The 18,442-nt window shown below is 38.2% G+C and overlaps 1 protein-coding gene and 1 long non-coding RNA gene across 2 annotated transcripts in view; one reads left to right on the top strand and one right to left on the bottom strand.

Moving 5' to 3' along the window:
- The window catches only part of LOC140204290 (nuclear protein AMMECR1-like), a 97,420-nt gene extending 79,273 nt beyond the window's left edge, over positions 1-18,147 (bottom strand). Inside the window, exons 1-2 of the mRNA XM_072270886.1 lie at positions 17,968-18,147; positions 16,348-16,711 (exon numbers count right to left, since the gene is read on the bottom strand). Of these exons, the coding sequence (XP_072126987.1) occupies positions 16,348-16,640 (293 nt within the window). The 5' untranslated portion in view covers positions 16,641-16,711; positions 17,968-18,147. The remainder of the gene's footprint in view (positions 1-16,347; positions 16,712-17,967) is intronic.
- The window catches only part of LOC140204291 (uncharacterized), a 66,688-nt gene continuing 64,932 nt past the window's right edge, over positions 16,687-18,442 (top strand). The window contains exon 1 of the long non-coding RNA XR_011887579.1: positions 16,687-16,913. This is a non-coding gene — a long non-coding RNA (uncharacterized lncRNA). The remainder of the gene's footprint in view (positions 16,914-18,442) is intronic.

Here is an 18,442-nt window from a genome sequence, read left to right as displayed (position 1 = left end):
CCATGGTTGGGGTGTCTGAAACCAGGGATCCATCTCAAAATAAGCACCTGGTCATTCAGGTTAAGTCTTTATCCAGCAAGTAGAGTAGCTTTAGCATACTCTACTCGAGAGGACAATAGTAGTAGACTCTCAAAGTATTTTAAAAACAGATTGATGTTCCTTTTTAAATACCTAGGGAATCAGAGAACCAGGAGTTGGTGCAAGAAAGTACCATTGAGACAAGAGTTCAGATATGATCTAATTGAACAACAGGGCAAGAATAAAAGCCTCATCCTGCTTCTAATGTTTGAGTATTCATGATTTTTTTATTTTCAAAACACTCAATTAAAAAAATACATTATATTCTGAATTTATAGCAATGAACTGTTTCAATTTGGTAAACTTTTAAGACACTAGAGCAGAATTTGGCTGTTTGGGCCCCCGAGTCTGCTCCATTATGGCTGATTTATTTTCCCTCAAAACCCCATCCTCCTGCTTTCCTCCTATAATTTTTGACACCCATACTAATCAAGAAGCTACTTTATCAACCTCTGCGTTAAATATACCCAATGACTTGGCCTCCACAGTCATCTGTGGCAAAGAATTCCACAAATTCACCACTTCTGACCAACCTGGGATGCACTGACTCCTTGGTTAATGGTTGGGTTTCACGGCATAAAAGATTGGGAACACCTGGTTTAAAGCAATTACTCATCTCTTTTCCAGAGGGATGTCCTTGTATTCAGAAGCTGTGTCCTCTGGTCCTAGAACCCCCACCCCTTCCCAGCTATAGGAAATATGCTCCTCACATCCACTCTCTCTACGCTTTTCAATAGGCTTCAATGAGAATACCCCCCCCCCCCCCCCGATTCTTTTGAACTCCAGTGAGTACAGGCCCATAGCCACCACCAGCCTGGGCAAGATTTTCATCACTAGTAATTTGAAGTTAAAAATTCAATACACAGAAGTTCTAATGTAATATATGTACATATACTTTCCAGGACTGTGCAATTATCCTAATTTCAGCTCTAGTGAAAGTTTTCCAACTTTCAGATGAAACTAAAATTTGTCATAGCTCCTCAACTTCGCTTAATTTTCAATTCAGATTTTACTCCAAGTGCACAATTCTACCTGTATAGTAGTTAAAATGGACTTTGTAATTCAAAAGTTCCTAATACAATAAGAACCTACCAATGCTAAAAATCTAAAATATAAACAGAAAATATTGGAAAATTCTATGACATTTAAAGAAAGGAACATTTTAAGTCACAAATTATTCCCTGAAAAATATGGCTCAGCTCAAAGAGCTTATTTAAAAAACCTTTTTTTTTTACTTTTAGAATTAAAGCAGCTTCTAAAAAGAGCAAGATATTTTTGATGAAAATACAATGAACAGTGGATTGCTTTCCAGAAGTTATGCAGATGAAGTTAATTTTAGTTCAGACTTTATGCTCAATTAACAGAATTGGCGCCTTGTTTTTACACTGATAGTTTGAAGGGAGGTCAAATATTGTTTTTGTGCTCATTCAAACCCCCAGTTTCTCTAGGCAGCCTTCACAAATAAAACTGATCACTGAAAATCCAAATGTTGTAATGTAAACTGCTGATTATGCTGCTTAGAGCAGCAGTAACTTGCATGCCTAATCAGCAGCTGTTCAGAAATCAATTTACTACCCTGCCTAAAACAAAGGCTCAACTTTTAAATCCCTCATTCTTTTTCTTATGTAGGCCACTATTAAAGATTACTACAGCTTTAAGGAAAAGCGGATTATAGGCAGTATCATAACCACAAGCAGATCACTTTACTCCATGAAGCTAGAATACAGACAACCTCAAATATACAACTTCACACTTATCTAAATCATATCCATTCTCTACCTTTTCCAACCAGGTGAAATGGATAAACTTTCTGCATTCTATGCAGTGCTTTCCTTTGAGTCAAACAACAAGTTTTGCATGATCTGCAAATGCCTTGATCCTTCCCCATCCCCATCCAAACCAATTCTGAACAAAATGCATGGGACCTGGTTCTAACAACTCTTTACTTTCCACTAGAGCCAATTTAACACTTTCCTTTGGAATTTGCTGACATTTTATTGACCAGTAGGGCATGTGGAACCTTGTCAAACCTTGCTAAATGTTAAATTAGAAAGACTATTCAACTCAAGCACACAGCTGACCAACTGCAACCTCAATTCCTCATTCCTACTTATCCTGAGTAATTTTCATTCCCTTGTAATCACAGATCTATATACCTTGTAATAAAAATGTTTGAAGACTTTGCTTCTGCCCCCTATAAAGGTTCCAAAGACTCATGATCCTCTTAAAATTGCATATCCTGTTTTAAATGGGCAATACTTTTGTTTAAAAATGTGTTTCCACAGTCTAAATTCTCCCCCCCAACAAGAGATATCCTCTCTACTTCAAATGCAGCAATGAACCCTAACAAAAAAAATAATTGTTAACCAGGTACTTCTTTAATAATTCTATGCTGTCCATAATCAACAGCTTCCATCACTTTATGATTAGGTGGCAATTAGCTAGATTGGGTTTGTTTTACTTTTTGTGAACAGGAAATAACTGGGCAATTTCCAACATCATTGGGTAGATGCAAGTGCCTAGCTTGAGGCGCAGCTGGTTCTGCAGGTTTACAGAAATAAAGCTGATGTGATTTGCTCCCACAGCCTTTGCTGTAGCCAGTGCACTCAGCATTCCTTCATAACACATTGTGCAAGTTTAATTGTCTGAAACTGGCTTTCTGTGTTGCTAAGTTCTTGAAGCTTTCCTGTTACCCAATTATTCACCATCATTCACAAAAATACATGATAGAAGCACAGAGATTCAACTCGATCCATTGATTGTCCACAATTGCACACTGTGTAACATAGAAGTAGCCCTGCCTAGCAGCTTCACTGATGCAATCCTGGCAAGCCCTTCAGCACTCATTGAAGGACTGATCCACCAGCTTGATGGTAATAGTACAGCAAGGAAAATGCCAGGCCACATTTTTGGTGCTGCAGGTAGACCACAACATTTCATGGATGCCCAGCTGAGCTAGCACATCTATCCTGAGACTTTCACATTACATTTGTGGCACCTAAAACTGAAAGAGTCATCTGTGATAGGACAGGACTACATCCACAAGGACTATACTGTGGTTATTCTTTTCCATTTCAAACAAATGTGTTAATAGTTCTCCAGCATCACAACTATATCCTAAGAGAAATGGAGAATGACAATGCCTGTTATTTTCCATATGAGCTCAATACACATTTCATCCATCTATTCATGCTAAAATATCAAGTTTAATTGTTATTCAACATACACGTGCATAGGCCAAACGAAACTGTGTTCTTCTGCGGCCCAGGTGCAAAACAGTTCCAAAAGTCACAATAGCAAAAAAAAGCCCAAGTCCCCGAGTATCATGGCCTGCAGATTGATGGCGCATGGTTGTCTTCTTGGAGCCAAGTTTCTGCACGAACAGCCAACAGCTGTCCTCATCCCGCACTAGTGCAACCACAGCCGAACACTATCCAAGTTGTCTTCCACCAAGCGAACACTTGGTAAGCCCTCAACCAAGCCAGAATCCAGCAGCACACAGCCACCTCTGGCATCTGCTTCACTCGGAGACCCAAGTACGACGGACTACCAAAGCCACAGTTGGTCTCGCCAATGAACCAGTGAATTGGACTTGCAGTATTCTGCATTATCAATGTCCAACGGGATCTTGCAATCACAACAAAAACATCCAAGACAATCACCCATACCATCTGTTGGATCACGCACTGCCTCTGACCCTTCTTCCCTCAATGGCTGAAGCAGGTGTTAAAATGGTGTGCAACAAATTCAACTCCAGTTATCGAGCGACTTATTCAAGGGGTAAGCCTACAATAGCTGTTCTTCTTATCCAGCAGTGTCTTGTAAGAAAGACAAAAGAAAAAATAATCACACCTTTGTCTGGACCCAGGTAGGCCAATGCATCTGAGCATGCTGCCACCTTACTGGAAATCCAAAATGCCAAAGCCTTCAGGTTTCCCCTCTTGCAATGTTCATTCCAAATACTTTACCTTCTTCATCAAACATGTGCACAGTAATGTCCTCAATTGTTAATAAGATGCAAAGCATTCATTACAAGCCCCCATGTGAAAAGCATTGCTGGGTTTTGGCAATTTTTACCTCTCATTTTTGAACAGATGTTGGATCACACTTTGTCTCTCAACAAATTAATGTAAGACTGGGAAATAACTTGTTGAAAGAATTAAGCAACAATTCTGACATACTGAACTAAAGGGTGATCCACAGTTCTTCAAAAAAGAAGAACAAAACAGTCAAGAGTTAATACACAAATCATTCCCCAAAAAGCCCTCAAACTTCACTGGAACATTAAAAAGAATGATAGAGATATATCTCATGAACAACTCCGATTAAAAAAAACTTGCTCACCTAAAAAGGTAGTCAGCAAGCTATAAAAGTTAGTATAATTGTGATTCAATTATTAAACATTAACTTGAAATTATTTGATTCAAGATGTAATCTAGCAGGCATGCTCCAAAAATCAAGTTAGCAATTTAACAAATATATAGATTTAGTATTGTTACAAAGCTTTATTCTTAAGAAATAGTAATATTTTCCCTGCTTTGCATTTATAAGTTTGGTATTTGTCCAAATTCAATTCTCCATTCGCAAACTGGTTCTAAGAAAATAACCAGGAGTTTAAAAAGAAATTAAAATTTAGCACCTGCTCGTCATTTTGGGCACTTCAAGTCGCATTACATAAGGCACTTGCATGGGCCATGCTTACAGTCAACAATTTTTAAAATAGAGTGTTGCGTGTGCTTGCATTCAAAACAGTAATTTGTGTTACTGGTAGTTGGTGAGGAATAAGTAGTAGACAATTCAGAACTGTTTTGCTCACTGCAGTTTCAAGCATTCAGCTTTGAGATGCCAGAAATGGCCAGGAGTGAAAATGAAATTTCACCACTTCAGCAAGTTATGAACTACAAACAGGTTACATCACTGATGTGTCCCAGCGCATCCTATAATGTATCTTAGCATCATGAAGGTAATGACAATCTTGAATGCTACAGTGAAAATGAAGATTTGAAGGATGCAATCATCGAAAGTATTGTATGAAGTCAGTCAATTAACAGAATTAGGTGTCCGTGCTGATTTTGTTCATTTACAGTCAAAAGTACATGGCAGTGCACACTGGATGAATTCTTCCATTGATAACTATTAAAAACTAATAGTTTTATAGTATGGTATTGGTAATGCTCTAATTTTCTCTATTTCATTTAAATACATAATGTTACTCAGTTATATAGTAGTTTGTCTTTTAAAAAAATACCATTTTAACTATTTTCACGAGACTTGCACTTATAGGGGCCCATGATATATTGGTCCCAATGTATCCCAATTAATTGGAATCCACTGTAAAGTTTTTTTTTTAAAAATAACAAGCTCAATCTTAATCACTGAAAACTTGCCACTGATGATTTAGTTTGGTAGGAATGCTAATTCCATAATACAAGATTTAAAAACTAAGAAAAACTCTTTGCAGGCAAAGAATTAATCTAACACACACCTTCTGGTTTGTATTTATGCACTGTCGTACAGTACAGAGAATTTCAACTCAATTTATCACTTCGCTAATATAGATTCCAGATTCTTGGCATGCACTGTGCCAAAATGGCACAGTGATCATCAGTTCCAATGAAAAAAAACACACACATAAATCTGTTTAGTATGGAGTTTGTATGCCACACACATCAGAATCCAGGCCTTTTGCTATTTTTTCCCCCCTCAAAGTGTCCCAAAATTCATGGCACAGATAAACAGAATTTTTCCACAATATAGATTAATCTAAAGCAAAACGCAACAGATTTTTGGATAACAATGCATTAACTAGAATAACTAACGGCAGCATTAATAAACACCCCATGGTGGTTATCCAGAGTAAACTTACCGTAAATCACCCAATTCTGCCAGTTAGCATTTACATAACTTCATTGGTATTATCCACTATATTTGGTCATTATATTCAAGAAAACTATTCAAGTAATCTTCTATATTTATAAAAGCACCAAACTCAATCAGCTGAGGATAGCTATGTGTCTCATGTTTGTGATAAACAAGTATAGCTCTGAGGACACATGCAATGTTTTCAATGGTAAGCTTAAAACCAGCATTTGACAAAATTATACTTCATTTGCAGACATGTCAGAAAACAAAAGATCAGGGAAGCACTTAGATTTGGTCTGTTGAAATTAAGCCAAAAATGCCTTTCCATTAAAGAAAAGGTCTGTTTCCTTACGCCAATTTGGTTATGACGATTTTTTCACTAACCCCAAAATCTGGATTACATGCTGTAGAACTATTGAATACAAATTGTCATCTCAGGTTCTTGCTCAGTCATGCTTGTATTTATAAGGCAATCACATGAAATCAGCAAAAGCAACTTGCACGAGTTTGAATTTCACATAGAGCCTAATGCAAATCTATTGTGATCTTCTCCATTACTTTCTTTAAAAGTGTTTAAAACTGGTCTTTGGTTTCTACTAATTGTGTCCACTTGGAGTTCTGAAATGCTATTAATAATTCTTAACAAATCCAAAATAAGCATTAATAGATATTTTTTTTAATCTTTGTTCATAAAACTGACAGGCATAACAAAGATTCTGCAGTTTTAAGTTTTCGCTGCTTTAAAAGCTGGTTAATGAAAAAGCTAGCTAAGAGGTTAGATGCCTAAAATTTGAGCTAATTTATGCCATCCGTTGGCCTGTCAAATGCGTTATACTATTATATATATATATATATATATATATATATATATAAAAAGTGGGAAGGGGCTTGTTCTGCTGTTCATAAACACAAGAGATTCTGCAGATGCTGGAAATATAGAAAATACTGGAGGAGCTCAGCAAGTTAGGCAGCATCCACCGAAATGAATAAACAGTCAACGTTTCAGGCCGAGACCCTACTTTGTGTGTGTTGTTTGCTTTGCTGTTGCTGCTGCTGCTTGTGTTATTCTTGTGCTGAATATTGTGGGCATGCTATACTGGCACCAGAATCTGTGGCGACAATTGCAGGCTGCCCCTAGCGCACCCTTGGGTGTGTTGGTTGATAGCACAAATGATACAGTTCACTGGATGTTTCAATATACATGTGATAAATATGAACTCTGACACCATTACTATTAAGATATTATTGCAATTTCCCATTTTCCCTCTGACAAATTACTGTCTATATCCATCTTATCACTACAATCAATTCTTTTTTTCTAAGGTGATAGTGGGGAAATGAAAAACTACTTCAGTTAAAACAAATTTGAACTACAATTCTACATATTTCAGTATCATGTTAAAAAAATCCCTCAACTCACAAACACAACGGAGATATATGCCCCTTTGGTCCAATACACAAAATGTAAGCTTTAGAAAGCAAATGTAACTATTTTGACAAGTACACTGAGCTATCATCTGTAGGTCTAACAGTTTATACTTTTCTGCACATCTTGGTTATTAGGCAGAGCAAATTATTCCCATTCAAATGTCCATTCATACTCATTTTGATCATAGCCAAAATGCAAAAAAAATTTGCCAGGAACCATACAAAAGCGTTTTGGAATTTATTTAAAATTGAGAACATTTCTTGATGCATTTTAGAAAGGTAAGATGGTCAAGTAATTAATTCCACATTACAGGGGTTCCCAGGTTGAGTTACAGAAATAAGACTTTACACAAATTCTCCAATACTTCAAGCTAATAACAACAATAATAATAAACCCCCATAGTATTTTAATGATTGGATAGTCACTAAAGTATATACATTTTCTCCAATAGTTTTAATATGGTGATAATTCACTAAAATAAAATTATAGCAAGCGTATGGAAAGCAGTAGGATGGAGTAGCTGGAGAAAACAGGCATTTCTGGGATCTTATGGAAAAATTGATTCTGTACAATTCTCAGGATCGAAACTCTTCCACCACTCCAGGATTGCCTATATTCAAAGATAGCTTATCATAAACATTTTAGATCAACATGTCTAGATCACCAGCTTTTAAAGCAGTGAAAACTTAAAATTATGCAGAATCTTTGTTATACCTATCAGTTTTATCAACAAAAGATTTTTAGAAATCCTTTAATTCCTGTTGTGGATTTGTGTAGAATTTTTAATAGCATTTCAGAACTCTTCAAGGGGACACAATTAGTAGAAACTAAACGCCATTAATGAGATTTGTGGCAAGGCGAGATTTAAACATCTTTTAAAGAAAGGAATGGAGAAGATCACAACAGATTTACATTAGACGTTTTAAGAAACAGACCTTTTGGCCCTTCTTGGCTGTGCCGAACCATTTTTCTGCCTAGTCCCACTGATCTGCACCTGGACCATATCCCTCCATACACCTCTCATCCATGTACCTGTCCAAGTTTTTCTTAAATGTTAAAAGTGAGCCTGCATTTACCACTTCATCTGGCAGCTCATTCCACACTCCCATCACTCTCTGTATGAAGAATCTCCCCCTAATGTTCCCTTTAAACTTTTCCCCCTTCACCCTTAACCCATGTCCTCTGTTTTTTCCCTCCCCCAGCCTCAGTGGAAAAAGCCTGCTTGCATTCACTCTATTTATACCCATCATAATTTTATATACCTCTATCAAATCTCCCCTCATTCTTCTACGCTCCAGGGAATAAAGTCCTAACCTATTCAACCTTTCTCTGTAACTCAGTTTCTCAAGTCCTGGCAATGTCCTTGTAAACCTTCTCTGCACTCTTTCAAACGTATTAATATCCTTCCTGTAATTTGGTGACCAATATGAAATTCAAAATCATGCAAGTTGCTTTTGCTGATTTCATATGATTGCCTTATAAATACAAGCATGACTAAGCAAGAACCTGAGATGACAATTTGTATACACATTGCTATTCAATAGTTCTACAGCATATAATCCAGATTTTGGGGTTAGCGAAAAATTCATAACAATCAAATTGGTGTATGGAAACGGACCACCTCTTTCATGGCAATAATAGTCAAACATCCAATGATTTAATTCCAATGTGTATTTTAATAGTTAAACAACTTCAGATTTAAACAACTTCTTTTAGTTATTAGGGCTGCAACTCTCAGTATACTTCTAATGATTTGTGAAAATCTACATCACCACCTCAAGTAAATAAGCACTTCAGAATTTCAAGATTTGGTTGCAATTATGAACCTCATTTGCAGTTGTCTAATCACAGTCCAAAGCTTACGAATTAAGGGATATTTTCTTGTAAATAATCAAAACCGTCAATTCCTATTATAGTCAACTCTTGAAACAAGCTTGCAAAAGTTTTCCACCTATACAGTGATACCTTTTCCAGTGGTTAATTAAAATATCTATCATGAAGGCTCACAAGGTGAGACAAGTTTAGCACGTTTCAATATAACCTATTACTCTGGGAAGATTACTGTTCAATTCAACCGAGCTAGATAGAATATAAAAACTAAATACTGTACCATATATTGGAATTAGGAGAAATATGACTACAATGCAAAGCAGAATCCACAAGCTATTTCAAAAGGTAACTAGATGGTTGCTAAAAACAAAACAGGTTGGAGCATTGGTCCTTTGGCAAAGACAGTCTAGGGAATTAATAATGGAAAACAGGGAGATGACAGATGTTTTATTCAGGTTAAGACCATGGAAAATACTAAAAAGTAAGAGTAACAGGTGAAAAATAGTTGCAAATCAGGAATTAGAAGTTGTTAAAGTTATGGTAACCAGAGAGGAGGTATAGAACATATTGTTGGAGCCAGGTTCCAAATCTGCAGGTGTGGTAGTTGAAACAATGGAAAAAATAAAACCAAAGTCACTACATCAGGTAAGGTTTAAATCAGGGGTTCCCAATCTTTTTGATGCCATGGACCAATACCATTAAGCAAGGGGTCCATGGACCCCAAGTTGGGAACCCCTGGTTTAAATAAAAATACTGCATTTGCTCTCCTTCTTTCTACACTCACCTCCACAGCTAAAGAGACAAAGCAGGAATTAGTGCTGGCATCTCAACCTTCCCACACTTACATAGAGTCACTAAATTTACTGATTACATGAATATATAGGTCAAAATCAAATCTACTAGGCAGGCACAAGGGTGCAAAGAGGCTACAAAAGGGATATGGTAGTTAAAATACATAAACAAAGAAAAAAGGATTGTGATACGGCAAGTGTGAAATTGACCACCCGGCAGAGAAAAATACAAAGGAAGAATATCATCTAAATGGTGGGAGACTGCACAGCGATTTGCGTGAAAAATTAAACCTCATTGAAAACTGAGGACTTGCTGTATAGAACATTAAGTTGACTATTTTTATTCTGATACTTCTGTGGATTTGGCAAGGCCAGAAAGCCCATCTTTGATAGAATTTAATAGAGGACTTCTCTAAGATCATTCACCATCCACCACTATCGCCTCATCATTAAGGCATTAAGATTATAGGAGCAGAATTAGGCCAGTCAACTCATCGAGTCTGCTCCGCTATTCCATCATGGCTGATTTATAATTCCTCTCAACTTCATTCTTCTGCACTCTCCCCATAATCTTTGACATCTTGACTAACCAAGAACCTATCAACCTCCACTTTAAATATACCCAGTGCATTGTCCTCCATGGCTGTCTGAGGCATTGAATTCCACAGATTCATCTCCCTGTGGCTAAGGAAATTCCTCTTCATGTTCTAAAGTAACATCTTTTTATTCTGAGTGTGCCCCCTCTGGTTCAAGACTCTCAGATATAGGAAGCATACTCTCCAGACAGCTTCAACCCCCCCCCCCATCTTTCTAAACTTTAGCAAATACAAGCTCAGTGCAAACATTATACATTAACCCTTTCATCTCCAGAATGACTGCAAATCTCTGTACCCTTTCCAAAACCTGCACATCTTCCTTAGATATGGGGCTCCAAACTGCTGATGATACTCCAAATGTGGTCTGACCAACACCTTAAAGCCTCAGCATTACATCCTTGCTTTTATATTCTCAAAATGAATGCTAATATTGCACTTGCATTCCTTATTATTGACTCAACCTGCAAGTTAACTTTTAGGAAATCTTATACCCGGATTTGCAAGTTTCTGTGCAGCTCCAACTTCTGAACTCTCACCCCATTTAGAAAATAGATTGTGCCATTATTCCTCTTACCAAAGTGCATAAGCATATACTTACCTACTCTATATTCCATTAGAAAATTTTTGGTTCATTCTCCCAACCTGTCCAAATCCTGCAGACTCCCTGCTTCCTTAATACTACTTGCAGCTCCATCCAACTTTGTGTCATCTCCATGAAGCCAATTCTGTCACCCAGATCATTAGCACAATGTGCAAAGTAGCAGACCCAAAACCAAACCTGCAGAATATCAATCGACACTGAGTCATTGTGGAGTCAACTTCTTTCACCCCAGGATTATGATCCTTTCCTGAGCACACATCCTACTAATAATATGCTGCCCAATTCAAAACACCTAACACCTCAAGGAACAGCCATTTCCCATTAATGTCAAACCACTCAAGCAATTATGTAAAACACTACTGACCAACAGACCCAATGGTGGTCAACAATCGCCGACAGTTGATTCTCAAACTGATATCTCTAATTGTGTGCCTGATTAAAGACCTTCTACACATTACCCCTCCCACCAGGCAAGGTGGCAGGTGTATGGGGTTGAGTGGGATCCAGGATCAGCCATGATGGAATGGCGAAGCAGACTTGATAGGCTGAATGGCCTAATTCTGCTATGTCTTATAGTCTTACCCCTCTCTCCCAGCAATATGGAAACCTTTTCAGGAAGCAGACAAATTCTAGACTGGGGCGTTCTACCTGCTCCATATTGAACTCCCGAGTTGCTGACTAAAAGATTAGTTTTAATTCTAACATCAAAACATACAGTGAAATATGTCATTTGCCTCAACACCCAACACTGTCAGAGATGTGCTGGGGGAAGCCTGCAAGTGTTGCCATACTTCCAGCACCAGCATAGCATGCCCACACCTTACTAACACATACATCTTGATAATGTGGGAGGAAACCAGAGCACCTGAAGGAAGCCCATGTGGTGACAGGTGAATGGACAAATTCCTTACAGACAGTGCCAAGAACTGAACCATGGTTTTCTGATCATTGGTGCTAGAAACCACTACACTAACCACCATGCTAATGTTCATCCCTCAGTGCATCTTATAGATAGCAGATACTGAACTCTCAATGCACCAATAATTTGCCCTGGAACATACTGAGAATGTGCTAATACACCTGCATTTTTTCTAGTCAAGTGGCGATCAAGGCATCAAGCTCATGATATATGCCTTGAAGTTCTACACAATCAAAGGAATGACTGATGTGTGGAGTATCCTAGATGTTGATAACAGGACAATTTACAAAGCTGACAATATCACAGAATGTTATGGAAAAGAGCCCCCACTGCTCAAAGTTTAAAAAAAAACTGTAATACTGAAAATCAAATAAAACAATGTGCTAGAAACACCCAACAGGTCAGACAGCACCTATATAAAAGGAAAAACAATGCTGCCAGAAATTAGTTGCCTTATACTTGTTTGGCACATAAACCAAATCTGAATGCTATGCAGGTTTAACTGCAGATGGGCATGGATAGTAAAATATTGGAGGCATAGCAAATGAAACTATTCACTGTGACAAAACACCCCAGTTCTAATGTTACATATAGGTTTGTCTTATTCAAATACAACACCACATATTCTGAATTGAACTCCACCAGCCATTCCTCAGCCCATTGGCTCATTTCATCAAGATCTCAATGTAATTAGCTAATCACTTTTTAAACTGTCCATTGTACCACCAAATTCAGTGTCATCCACAACTGTACCAACCAGGCCATCTACATTCACTTCCAAATATTGCATTTGACAAATTCTCATAAACTTTTAGACAATTTGAAGCTGGGTGGTCTTCACACCCCATCCCAAAACATCATTGCACTTTCTCAACCAATGGTCTGTTCCACTTTTCAGAAAGTCGGGTTCTATTCCAAAATAGTTTAAAACAAGATATTCTGCATCCTGTTTTAACATATTTTAAACATTTTTCTTTTACTTCCTTGTTGTAATTTTTAGAGTATCCTTGTTATTATTTCACCGCTTAATGGAACACCTATCCCTAGTTCATCCAAACAGTGGATCCAGTACTGATTCCATTAAGATATAGGAGCAGAATTAGGCCATTCAGCCCATCAAATCAGCACTGACATTCCAGTATAGCTGATTTACTATCCCTCTCAACCCTATTCTCCAGCCTTATCCTCATAACCTTTGACACCTTAGCCTCCACTTTAAATATGTGGCACAGTACTAACACAGACTTCCAGTCTGAAAACACAGCAATAATCTTGCCTCCTGCTGTAAAATCAATTTTGTTCAAAGACAAAAAGTGAGATTTTATCTGCTCCACTTCAGAATTGCATTGCAGCTTTTATTTTCTTATAGGTAAAAATAGTTTTTAAAACCAAAATCATTTCAATATTAGTCCACTTCCTTTCACATGCAATTCCTCGTAATTGGATATGTAGCTGTACTATTCCAGTTATTCTACTCACAACCCACACTTTGAAAGGTTATTTCCACCAGATCATGCCTTAACTCTACAGAAGTTTTATCCAATCTTTTATTGCTCCAAGTTTACATACTACATTTCTGACATGTTCTTCTAATACTGCAAATTCATGCTGCTGAACATAATCTGTGACTTTTTTCCAATACTGAGTCCATCAAAAATAAAACAGTCTCCCCTCCAGGGACCATCTATACTTCATTAACTTGGTATAACAACCAAAATAACTAGAGACCCCTTCCACAGTAGCCATTCTTCACCCCACCCCCCAACCCCTACTACCAGGCAGAAGATACAACAGCCATTATGTACAATCAAACTCAAGAACAGCTTCTATCCTGCTGCAAGAGACTATTGCATGGACCTCTTGTACAATAAGATGAACTCTTTGCCTATCAACTAACCTTGTACATTATCTATCTGCACTTCCTTAGTAGTTGCATTATATTCTGTTATTGCTTTTCTCGTCTAATCTCAAGGTACAGATGTAATAAAATCATCTTTATAGATGGCATGCAAAGTTTTCCCTGCCCCTCAATAATAGAACTGGTTTTATTATCATGATCTGTTTGCAATTATTAATTATATACTTTATCCATACCTTTACAGGATTTTGATATGTTTGGCATACAGTATATGCCAATTCTATACATGCACAAGGAAAATATACACCTCACTAGAAAGCAGTAGCACCCATTCAAGATCAAAACAAGCATTCCTCCTACAGTCACCTTCTTGGCCTTGAACTATAAGCAGCAAAAAGTTTTAAACTGTACAGCCATAACTGATCCTGGACCAGACACTCTCTACCATGTACCCAAGTTTCAATAACACTGAAAATTAAAGCTCACTTTTTAAAGAATCTGCTCAAAATATAATGCTGACTCAAACTTACCTGGAAAGGAAGTTCCATGTCACAAAGTATGCATCACAAACCTTAAAATTTGGTTACAGTTTCCTGCTTATGAAACCCAAGTTTATGTGGGGGTCTATAAACACTCAGCTCAACTTATAGTGAGCATTAGAAGCAATTTATAATTAAAAGAGTAAGGAATTGACATTAGGATCACATCTCCAGAGCAAATTGTGCACTGGGCAAAAAGCAAAATTTAAAGAAACTGAAATAATTTAGTCCTTAAGGAATTTCAATTCATGTTTAATTCTGACCATGAGTAAAATTGGCACTCTTAGAACAAGATCAACTATTTCATGAAGAGCAATTTAACAATTAAACATAAGAAGTAAGAACATAAGGTGTAAGCCATCTGGTCTGTGGGGTCTGTAGAGCCTGCTCCGCCATGGACTCATCTCCACCTACCTGTCTTTTCCCCATAATCCTCAATTCCCCCACTATGCAAAAATCTATCCAACCTCGTCTTAAATACGTTTACTGAGGTAGCCTCCACTGCTTCATTGGGCAGAGAATTCTACATAAGTGTAGTTTAACACTTTATTCATAAAAAACACCCGAGTAACTGATCTTCAGCTCCAGCATATGACACTTATCATTGAGAGAGAGAAAAATCACATATCCTTCCCGAACATCAAATGAATGCCAAGTCATTCACTTTTACACATTAGGGTACTTTATCAACACAACTGTGAACTTCACGATAGGCAGGAAAAGCAAACAGTTTGTAAATACTGTTCATTTTACTTCTTCCATACCATTAAAATATAACCTATTCGATAATAACAATCTGCATTTCAAACATCGAGATCATTTCAGAGCAATAGGACATTGCGTCCTTAGCACAAAGCAACTGTCTTAAACTCAGTTGTGGCTTGTTCAGTAGATCTCAAAATATCATTACGAAATCTAAACATCTGTCAAAATTGCGCTCATTTACTCTTGTAAGTGTAATCAGACAACCCGATTTCAACAACAGGGCAATTTAAAAAAAATCGTAGATCAACACAAATATTTGCGATTTCTTAAAAAAACAGCATAATCAATATTCCATTCTAAAAATTCCTAGAACATAACTTGGCTTACGAAGACCGATCAATGAAAGATAACACGTCGCTGGAGTTCAATAAAGTAACTAAAACCCACACTGGTCAATTTTAACTACTTTTGCAATTTTTCTTTATTTACCGAAACCAGATTTGTAACAATGACAAAAGCTAAAACTGTAAGTCTGTAAAGTGATATTACTCAACGGGAATAGACACCATAATACAGAATGGTTTCGGAGTTTCCTTGGGGAAAGCAACTAAACAAAAAGAAAAATCACTGGCCGGACAACTGTGGATCTCACTTCACTCCGCAAAGCTTCCATTTGGAAAGCAATTAGGAATGAAAAATATCTGCATTTTAAATACTGATGAAAGTCACTTGGTAACATCCCCTTCTGGAAGACTCGGACTAAAATCTCCCACAAGTTAATTTGTATGGATACAAAAAAAGTGCCCCGTCAAAATTAAACTCGAGGTTATAGATTAAAAAGTTGCAAGGACGTTCAGAATCGAATGGCAAGTTTTGACGAACTTGGGCAAAAATGCACGGATTCTGCGAGCTGCTTCCTTTGTTTGTGAAGTTCACATACACAAAAAAACCCTCATGAAAATAAGAATGAATCGCGTTACTTAACTACTTGTTACCGATCAACCACAGGGAACAAATCAGAGCTCCGCTGAATTTATTGTTAAATTAATGCAAATACCGAGAGCCGAAAGACAATGCAGCCTTGATTGGGAGCAGCTCCGGAGCCATGCGCCGGCAGTGCCAGGAGTTTGGGTACTTACTATGGGTCGTTGGTGAATCGTGGGCTCCGGGGCGGCTGATATCCGTACAGATGGCAATACAGGACGTCGAAGCAGAAGCAGCACATCTCCGAGTTGACCACCATGCTCCTGCCGCCGGGGCAGCCGCTGAAGCCGTTGGAGCGGGTCACTTCCTTGCAGTGGTTCTCGTTGGAGTTGTTGGACGAGGTGGAAGAGGACGAGCAACTCGACAGTTTCTGCTTCTTCACTCCACAGCACCCCGCCGCCATCTTGGAATCCGCCGGCGCTTCCGCGAAGCCTCGCTTTCTACCCATACTCCTCCGAGGTTACGGCGGGGGAGGGGGGAGCGGGAGCGGGAGCGGGAGGTGGGAAGCGCTTCGAGATCCTGGAAGGGGAAAGGGAAATAAAGAGAGCATCAGTGGATCCACTCGGCGCGAGCGGTGGTTAGACAGGTCCTGACAGGACGTACACTCGCATCTGATAGGCCCGGCACTTGCACCGCTCTCATTGCTGTGGCAACAGGGGGGGCTTAGGCCCAGCCCACGGAGGGCGAATAGCCAGGGAATCGCCGACCCTGCGGTCTTTCTGTGAGTGACCTAGTGGTGTTTATTTCCCTATCTCCAATACTTGTAAATAGATAAAAAGAGCTTTTGTTTAAAAACAGCAGAAAAATTACAAACCGCAAACCTGTCTGCCACCAAAGACTGGTACCTTCATCGAGCTATCAGACTCAGACCTGGAGTGCGATGCAGCCAGGTGATTGTTACACGAGGCCCGAGCAAAGTGGTAACAGTGAACTTCCGTCGGGACAAAAGACACTAAATTTGCCGGTGCTGTAATCTACTTTAACAGCGGTTCAGCTAAAATAGGACCAGTGATTCCCTCGAACACGAAATCATGGGTCAAATGGAAAAAAAAACACTAATATTGTGCAGGCGATAAAGTTTTGGTAGAGGAAGAAAAGCTGTCATGCTCTCAAGAGCTGTAGGGCTGGCAGGTTTCAATAAAATATCGAGTAGTTGAGGTTTAAATAGATTAAAAAGTATTGATTAATTTGTCTTTAGGGATTTGACTCCCCCTCATGCATATGTACAAAAACATTCACAAAACTTGAAAATCTGTTAAAATACTGTGTGCTGTTTTCACATTTCAGAAACCAGAACTGTGTTACTCTCATTAGGTTTGCAGGGAACTGACTAAAGAGCACGTGCCAGGGGAGAGTTACCAAAGTAAATCTAATTCACATTTATTACCACTCAGTTGCTGAAATGTAAGTCGAAGGAATAATGACAACAGGAGAAAAAGAAAGTGTCTTGGCAGATTAAAACATTTGTAAGTCAATAAAGTAAGGCAAAATAGGTCAGACGCAACAAACAGTAATTTCCACTTATTTTGATACAAGGCCAGATGCTAGCCAAAACATGAACAACTTGGATTCAGCAAATAATGATAAAATAACTTTCTTCAAACATATACTATTCACAGTAATCCAGTATGATGTCATGAGAACATCTAAGGGACTTTTAAAAGTTCTTACACAAATATTTTATAGGTTTGCAAAGAGAAATAATTATTACTATATAGGCAACATGTTTATAAAAAATAAGACAATGCATAAAAGTTATTCACAATCTTACTCACACTGAGGATGAAAAAAACCACCCTGAGTCAACTGGCAGTGTAAATAGTATCAAGTGACATTGAAGTGCCTTTTCAGAGGAGAGTTGACAGAAGACATTGGAGCAGAATTAGGCCATTCATCTGATTGAGTCAGTGCCACCTTTCCATCACAGCTGATTTATTATCCCTCCCAATTCCATTCTCCTGCCTTCTCCCTGTAACCATTGACACCCTTAGTAATCAAGAACTTATCAACCTCCACTTTAAATGTACCAAATGACTTGGCCTCCACAGCCATCTGTGGCAATGAATTTCTCAGATTCACCCCCACGTGCTGGCTAAAGAAATTGCTCTTCATCTATGTTCCACAGGAATGTCCTTGTGTTCTGAGACTGTGCCCTGGAGTCCTGCACTGGAGGAAACATTCTGTCCAGGCCTTTCAAGACTTGTTAGGTTTCAATGAAATTCCACACCCCCACTTCTTCTAAACTCCAGT

Source organism: Mobula birostris, chromosome 10, assembly GCF_030028105.1.
Source record: "Mobula birostris isolate sMobBir1 chromosome 10, sMobBir1.hap1, whole genome shotgun sequence".
Lineage (NCBI taxonomy): Eukaryota > Metazoa > Chordata > Chondrichthyes > Myliobatiformes > Myliobatidae > Mobula > Mobula birostris.
The sequence above is the reverse complement of the archived record's forward strand: the minus strand, read 5'-3'. Positions and strand labels throughout refer to the sequence as shown.